An 8762-nucleotide genomic window follows, 5' to 3' on the forward strand; every position below is an offset into this window, starting at 1 on the left:
TGACTTCAGTACTAATCTTGGATGTAATATAATACCACAGTGAGTAATTTTGTTTAGTTTGGCAATAAACTATTGCTTTACTGCAGCTACTGCCACTTTAAGTAGGCCAATGTGCTTGTCCTGTGTGAAAGAAACATTAGTTGCATGTTCTTTGTAATTGTTCTTTGTAATAAATGGTGCATTGTGATATGTAGGTCAGAGGTAGTACTACAGAGTAATTGAGTCTTCGGTGTGTTTCATACCTTGGGATAAATGTATCAGTTGATTAAGAAGGCCTACATCACTGAAGAAATGCACAGCTTGTGAGTTTGGCCAATCCAGTGTGAGGGCCCAGAAACACCTTCCCAGCTGTTAATAGGCTTTCTTTCACACACAGGCAAAAAGTCTAAGTTAAAATTCATGAGATACTTCAACTAGAGCAGGCCTGATTAAACAAGAGGATCTAATTCTGCAATAGATACCACTACCTTGCATTGTACTGGTTTTCAAAGCTATATTCAACACTATGCTTTTTATGGAAATTGCAGAATACTGTCATCAAACATTCAGGTTTCAGTGCTACCTTGCAATGGTATATGCATTAGTGCAGTATACGAGGGAACAGTTAAATCATTCATCTTGAAATACCAGCTTGTCTTCAGGAATCAACAATGATAACAAGCTGATGTGATGCTCTCACCAATTTAGGTTAATTCAGATAGACTTGTTGTAATTGGGCAGTATAATACTGACTTTTAAATGTAAAATGTTTCATAGAATTCTTAATACTATTATTAGAAAGAAAAGATATCTATTTTCTGATTATCAAGTGAAAATAAGATTATTCTTAAGTTAAGCCTAACTTCATGTTCTTGACCAGTTTTGACTTCCTTGTCCTAGGAAGTGCTTTTTTTTTTCCTTAGTTGAAACTTGTGACCCTTATTTTACTTTTTTTTTTTTTTTTAGAAATTTGCAGAGACAGAAGAAAAACTGTTAGAAGCTAAAATTGCTTAAAATATGCTTAAAGTTTTGAAAGTGCAAATCTTCCCTGCTGTTGTATCACAGTGAAAACACTGAAATCACTCCTAGCAGACTAAAAGCCAGGAGTATCCTGAAGTTAAAGAAAAGCTTAAGCAATGGTGGTCATCTTTTACTTGAAAAAGTTGTCAAAAGCCTTTGCTACCAGAGAAAATTTGAGTTATTACCCTATCTTGCAAGTTATATCACAACATAAGACTGGAAATAATTTAGTTTATTTCTGTGTTAGATTTATATCTGTGTTACCAGAAAACTGAAGCTGCATATCTTCTGCTGAAGAACTTAAAAACTTGCATTTCAGCTTAAGGCCTAAGTAAAATCTCTAGGCAGCCACTGAGGAATACAAAATAGGAGTAGTAACAGCAAACCAATAGCTAAACAGTAATTCTTCCATGCATGCCAGAAACAATGTAAACTGTAATATTAAGTAGATTCCTACTTCTAGTTGTGTAGAAATACCAGTTAGACATTGAATCTTGTTTGCTACTAAATCTTGTTTGCTACATCAAGGTATTATTTTTCCTTTTACTGTGAACTTAGCTAAAATGCCAGCTAATGGCTTGTACAAAGGTGGAAAAGTAAAATTGCTTCCTTTTGCATCTGTGTCCTTTATGGAAACAAGGAAAATTCAATACATAGATCACATTGTATGCTTTTATGTAAAAATATTTATTCAGCAGTACACAGCTTTATTAAGACATTGTAGATATTCTGAACACTTTAGAGGAGGCAAGTAAGAGCAGTGGTAAATATTCTGTCATCACAAGGCAGTTCCATTAACTTGACTTAGCGGTAGCCTTTCCACATAATACAGTCAGCTCACTCTAAGGATGAAGAGAATTCACTTTAGTTCAAGCTAACAAGCAAAGCTTAAAAGAAATGAAAAAAATTAGGTGCTGTAGATGTAATAAGTAAATCCCTGCTCTCTGCTTACAGAGGCAGATATGCTGTTAAAAAATTTGACTTCCACACTTTTATCTTAACTTATTCCAGCTACATTCAATTACTTCCACCTGCAAAACATCTGATTAATATCACTGATTGTCTAGATGGATACCTATTGCTCCACATTAATTCATCCAGAAGCTAGACTAGAAATGTCAGGCAGTGTGTGCTACAAAGTTCTGTTCAGCTTTATTCTTCTTCAAAACAATTCACGTCCTTGAGCCAGAAGTAAGGTAGTTCATGTTCAAATACCAATGGAGAATTAACAGTAGTTCTTATTCAATAATGGACATAGAGCAACAAATTTTAACAAGAATTGAGGCTTCGCTGTAACTCTGTAGGCTTTTGTGGATGGGATAAAATATGGCAATTTGCACACTGGAGCAATCTAGAAGGAAAAGCTTATGCTTCTGTTCTATTCCAGGTAACTACAGGTTTCTGTAAGTGCTCTTCTACATATTTATCTGTGTACAGCAGTTGTCCCCTCCCTGTACCTCCCTCACTCCTCCTTCCAACTTTTGCCAGCCAACTTAGGCTTAACCTCTGAAGAAATACAGAGTTAGAATTAGCACTCAGAACATTTATCTCACATGAAATTGTAGGGCTATGTGTTGGAATATTTATATGCAAGTCCACTGGTTTAAGCTTACCACTAGGTTATGAATGTGCTGTACTGTATCTTGATTTAGTAGCTGAACATCAAAGTTACGGAGGTCTCCACCAGCCATACGGAGTGTCTAAAAACATGAAGAGAAACAGTTTTAAAAACTACTCTGAACATTTATATTTGCACTGTCAGCTTCTCTGAAAACCAGGTGCTGTCCTGCTACATTACAAAACATTACTAACAGTTCTAACTGTTTAGCAACTCACATAGGGACAGTGAGAGTTATCTGTATTAGACAATTCACAGTTGAACTACTGTAAAGTATTTTAGAATTTTTTTTAAAAGGAAGAGTTTGATACCTGTCCATCAGCCAAAGGAATGTTTACAAATGGAACCATTTTATCCTGGGGTACTGATTTACTTCTCAGTATCATTCCTTGAACTCTTTCATTGGTAGGTAAAGTTCTTGAGACGGCTGCTTGTAGTCCAGCACTAGAATACAAGTAAAATGTTACTATAACGTTAGCTTCCTCTATTCTACAGATTTTTTGTGCAAGAAGTTTCTGCACATGGTAGCAAGCATACCTAAGAAAAAGGCCATCTTGTTTACCCTTTTCAGTGCTGCCAGAAGACTGCAGGAAATCTACCAGTAGCATTACTAGTACTACTAGGTAAAAATTTTTGACCGCGACACTTTTTATGCCTGTGTTACAGGCCTGTAAGCAGGCTGATGTTTGGACCTCTCAGTATCAGGAATATCCACTCCCCCATATGAACACTGACAGAACAGTTTTGTGAAGAGAAAATGCTGCCTTGAGGCTTAAGATAAGACTTGTGCTGTATCTGTTCACTTCAGAGGGAGATAAGACGACATTCCGAAGCTGCAACCTCTTGAAGGTACAGGGAATGCTGTATGTATAGAATTCCTTCACTTTTTTTTTTAAAAAGGCAGAACTGGGACATTTTCTGTGTGTCAGTAAGCCTCTAACATTTGTAGTAAGCCAAGGTGAAACTAAGCAACATGTTGGTTTCATGACCCAATTAGTTATCAAAATCTTACACCCTTCCTCTTTTCCCTACCTTTAGGTATTTCAGCTGCTGACTTCTGCCAAAACTAAACTGTTGCTTATGGAAAATAAATGAAAACTTAAACTGTTGAAAAAGGATACAACTATGATAATCAATTTTTAAAACATGAGCATATTGGTCACATTTTAATCAAACATATGCTCTGAGGATGTACCTTAAACTATAAACTATACCTTTAAACAACAGGACAAAGGAGTAGAATGTATACTCTATTAATGTTTGTTGAGATTTTTTAAAGGAAAGAAACAAACTGGCTTAGTTATGACATTGCATTCTGTACCTCCATGAAAACATAAGCTAACACCCATGCTCAAAGCAGGAGATGCAACTGGTTCATGTCCCCACTACCAAGTTCGGTGGCAGACCATGAAGACCTATTAAATCTAGATTGATATGTAGTGTCTTGGTGCTCCTTACCTTTTTGATACTTTTGGCGTGGCTTTGAAATTTGTGGCATTGCAGTCAGAGGCAGGAGTCTTAACGGCCTCATTTATACTTGTGGAAGAGTAAACAGACCTAAAAAAATAACAGAAGTAGTGATTTGTTTTAATTGCCTCCTCATCTACTTCTATTGTAAAAGTTCCAGCTTAGATGAAAAAGGACGATGAATTAGAGAATGTTTTAAGTGTTCTGTAACATACCTAGTTTATATACAATGAAGAAGCCCTCAAATAGACTCTGTGCTATGCTGGAACCTAACATGACAGGGGAATGAAAGGTTTAGTCACATTAGTAGATAAGGGACAGCTGCAATTCCTGATGTGGGGATACTTAAGGCATCATCCCCGGCTTTGTTTCAGTGTACAGAGATTATCATCTTGGGAACTTGCTTTTTCAGTAGGATTTCATTTTACTAGTTCAGCTCTCAGGACAGTCGTTATGTATGGCTGACCTGAATCCAGAAAACAATTTTTTAATTTTTGACTTTTTTTTTTAAATTATTTTTGAGCTTTAACTTGGTTCACAGGATTTTTGATGACAGAATTTACCTCTGCTCTTTCCTCTCTTTTCCCACTCATATTTTGAAGAGTAAAGGCATAATTTTGGCCCACGGTTACTGCACCTGAATAAACACAGCCTGAAAAGCCAGACTTCTCAGGCAAAGCGACCTCCTGTAGTTTGATTTCATTAAGACAGAAACTCAAAAATCCCAATTCAGGAAAATAATTGTACATGGCTAAGACTTTATTTCTTTTAGGCATGTTAAACGCTGATATTATTTCAGTTGTTTTTCTCGAATACAAATTGAATGAACCCAAATAAGTGCCAGTGGATTCAGGTATGTATACTGGAACAGGAGCATCTTAAAAAGATTTTTCAAGCAGATGTATCCACTGATTTTTATTCATTTATTTTAATTCATTACATTTTATGGCAAGACTTAAATACTGTCTATCCTAAGTAGCACAAAGGTGATTTTGCAAGCATCTATTTCTCTGCTAATGATAAATTCCTTTCTGCTATGTCTAAGGGCAAAACTATTACACAACAGTTCATTACCCATAACAAGAAGCAACAAAGACATTTCCCTTATGTGCTGTCTTTCATGAATTAATGTTTGGTAGCCTGTGCTGATAACACATTCAGAACTGCACACCATTTGGTGAGAGAGAACTACAGCTTTCTGTCAGCTAGATTTGCTCTTTTGTACATCTGATACATGTTATGGAAGGCATCTTTATCAGAGTGTTTATAAGGCTCAAGTTTCATCTACTTTTGAGAACGATTCTGTGCACAATTTACCAGTTTAAGTAAGTTATATATCAAAGGTCAGGCTTACCTAGAAAGACTGTGCAGTTTGCTATTTAAACCAGAGCTCAATGAAACCAGTGACTTTGATTTGGATACCTGAGAACGTGCATCAGACTGCAGTTAACAGAAATGGCATTTTAAGGCAGAATGATAGATATATGATAGAAACTTCCAGGAAAAAATACTGGAGGAATTCCCTGTTCAAACAGAACAGTTAAGCCCCACAGTGCTGCTTTTTGCTGTTTTACATATTTTAGAAACCGCAAATACACATTTCAAGTTTTTTGATGTAAAACTGTACTGAACTTCAGTATGAACAAACACAAGCAATAGCTTTTCTAACATACACCTTTCTAACATGTAGCCCTCTTGTAATTAAGACCTGTAACTCCACATACAATTTTTGTCAGAGTCATCCTGGCACATGGTGTTTGGCTGAGGTACTGCATTGCACAGGACTGAGGTGGCAGAATGAATACACCTGTGCTATCTGATTTACAGATCAATGTGGATAAATAAGATGCATTAGTCACCCAAACATAAAAAACCATCTATTTTTAACACAAAGTTGAGTACTAAAAAATGTTTCAAGTAGTTCCTCAAACCATCAAGACTTACTGGCAAATCAGGAAAGAATGACTACTTAAGTAAGTGCAATTCTGTGTGAATGAGTGACACAAAAAGCAGATAACGCTTTATTAAGAAGTTAATTTACTATGAAAATTAGTCTTGCCTAACTGAAAATAAGTTGAATTTGAAAGAATTTATTGTTCAAACAGACAAAAGGCTACTGGCCTGCTTGGTAATGGACACAGCAGGGTTCATAGCAAGTCAGAACTGATTAAACCCTTATGTTATTTATTTAGAATAAACTTACTTTTTTAGGTATTTTCTTTGCAGATGTATACTTGGCATCTTCATATTCAACAATTGTAGTTACCTTAACTAGAAATACAGTGGAAAGAAAAGGAAATCTCACAAAGAGGCATAAGTTACTTCAAACTTTCTTGTTTGACGGTGATTTACCCACCCATAGTTATGTATCAGTTCTGCTAGGTGATGATCTCTCACCTGGGACGGAGTTCAAAGCAAACTGTTTGTCACAGACAAGGTGACACATCAAATAGTTAGAAGGCACTAGATAACCCTTCAACTCCCAGACAAAACAGAACTGCGTTTAAGTAGTAATGTCACTTTTATGGCATAGTTTGGACTATAAAGATGAATGTTAGATTCTTTACAAACCTTAGAGGACAGGAGGACAGGAAGTCAAAGCATAATCTGTAATGTTCTGAGCTCTTCTGTTATACTGTAGAGCACTGATAAGGCTCTCAAATCTGTCTCCTCTCACTATTTTCAGTGATAAATCTAAAGGGCAGGAACTCTTATCTCATGTTTTGGAGCACAAGAACAGCAGCACAGCTCATGATCCTTGTACTTTTGTACATAACTTTTTTAGTTATGCAGTTCCCTCTGAAGTTCTCCAGGCTTAAAGTTCACTTTGCAAACATTCTGCTCAAACCAGAACAAGGAGAAAATTTAAGAGTAAAGCTACATAATAGAGCTGCTTGCCTTTTTTGCTGTTGGTCCTTGTCACTTTTGGGTTTGGTACATCTTCTAGGGTACAGTCTGTCTGTAAGACATTTATTCAAAAAGGTAAAGTCAATATTTTTTGCTCGACAGATACGTTTCATCTTACAGAAATCAATAAATCAAAAGGGTGTGGAAGAAAGTGACAGAAATGGCTGAACAACTGTTTATTATTTAGAAGCAGCTGTACTTCTCCTTGCAGATGACCATAAATCTTTAGTAGTGTTCATAACTGCACTGTGGCTGGCTGTCTTGCCTTTTTTATGTTGTCTGTTTAAACAGGCAGATTAACAAAGTCATTTGTCTGAAATCTTTACAGCAGAAAGAAAAGTTTCTGGTCTGTAAGCTGTGATAAAGTTAAAAATACACACCGCTGCAGCAGCAAGGGCCACTTCCTCCCCTTCTTGCAGATCTGTGACACAAGAAAGCATAGCTTGTTTACATACTGTTGCTTGAATCATTATTACCTGCAGGCTCTTATCTTACAAAGTATGGAAATGAGCATGTAATTCAGAATTGTAGTCGCCTAAATAATTCACCTTAGCTAGCAAATCCCTTAGGACAGCCTGTGTGCAAAGCAATGATAGAGAAACATCCTGGGCCATTTCAGTATGTTTCATCTGTAGAAGAACAGTAAGTTCAGCCTAGCAGTGCACAGCCTGAATTAAAAGCAGCAGTGCTCTGTGCTGCTGGAAGCCAGTGCTTTTAGGTAGCAGCTTTCAGGGAAGGCACCAAACACACCTTCTGCAAAGGCTTACAGTGAAGTCAAGATCGCATGTCTTCAGTCTGTTTTTATGTCTGTGTCACCAATATGAAACGCTGCATTTGATACACACACGCACTTACTAAGCAAGTCCTTCCTTTTCATCTTTCTGACGGCAGTCGGCATCTTCAGCAGTTCCACCATGAACGCTTTCTCAGCCATTTGCAAGAGCAAATCGAGTTCTTTCTTCATTTCCCGGACGCTTTCCTTGGCTGGAAACCAAACGGCCGTTTATCGCCGCACGCGTTACCCGCCTCCAAGCCCAGCCCCGAGGGGGGCAGCGCCACCCCGCCGGCCCGCGGCCGCTCCCGCCCGACGCCCGCCATGGCGCCCCCTCGCGGAGCGGTGCCTCCCGCGCAGCCCCGCCGTGCCGCGACCCGCCACGGCCTCGGCCGCCCCGACGCGCGCCTCACGGCACAGCGCCCCGGGCGGGGCCCCTCCCTGCCGGCCGGCCGGGACCGGTACCGCCGCCTCGGCGAGCCCGGCCGGCCTTACCCTGCTGGTCGAAGTCGCTGAGGAAGAGCGCGATGCGCTGATCCTTCTTCTCCTGAGAAAGGGCTCCGCGGTCGCGCTCCACGCCCGAGTCGGTGCTGCGCCGCTTGGCCGGAGCCTTTTTCGGGGGCATGGCTGCCACCTCGCGCGACGGACTCGCCCCTTCCGCCCGGAGGCTTTTGTACGAGCGGGGGCTTCTCCCCCCCGTCCCCTCATCTCCCCTCCCCTCCCTCCGCCTCCTCTCCCGGCCTCGGGCGGTCACACCTCCGGGGGGGCGAGAATCGCCTGAAGGCGGCGCTGCCGACCGGCTTCCGTCCGACGGGTGAGTCGCGGCCGGGCGGTGCGGGGCCGGGGGCGGGCGGGCGCGGCGGGACCGGCGGGACCGGCAGCCCGAGAGCTGGGGCGGCCGAGTGCGTGCGCTAACCCGCGGCCTCGTAGTTCTCGTTGAGAACCTCGTAGCGAGCCTCGCAGCGTTGTTTCAGTGAGGCAGGACACGGAGAACAGCCG

The 8762-nt window shown here is 40.3% G+C and overlaps 1 protein-coding gene across 1 annotated transcript; it reads right to left on the reverse strand.

The window, feature by feature from the left end:
• Positions 1 to 1248: 1248 nt before the first annotated feature.
• Positions 1249 to 8491, reverse strand: LOC116243615 (borealin-2). The gene is made up of 10 exons (XM_031614926.2): positions 8259 to 8491; positions 7847 to 7975; positions 7372 to 7412; positions 6983 to 7043; positions 6288 to 6355; positions 5439 to 5506; positions 4076 to 4174; positions 2929 to 3061; positions 2613 to 2699; positions 1249 to 1841 (listed from the first exon to the last, which is right to left on the reverse strand). The coding sequence occupies exons 1-10, from the start codon at positions 8386 to 8388 to the stop codon at positions 1794 to 1796; spliced, it is 864 nt and encodes a 287-aa protein (XP_031470786.2). The 5' UTR covers positions 8389 to 8491; the 3' UTR covers positions 1249 to 1793.
• Between the last annotated feature and the right edge of the window lie 271 nt (positions 8492 to 8762).

The sequence above is a fragment of the Phasianus colchicus genome, chromosome 13 (assembly GCF_987193195.1).
Source record: "Phasianus colchicus chromosome 13, bPhaCol1.hap1.1, whole genome shotgun sequence".
Taxonomy (NCBI): Eukaryota; Metazoa; Chordata; class Aves; order Galliformes; family Phasianidae; genus Phasianus; species Phasianus colchicus.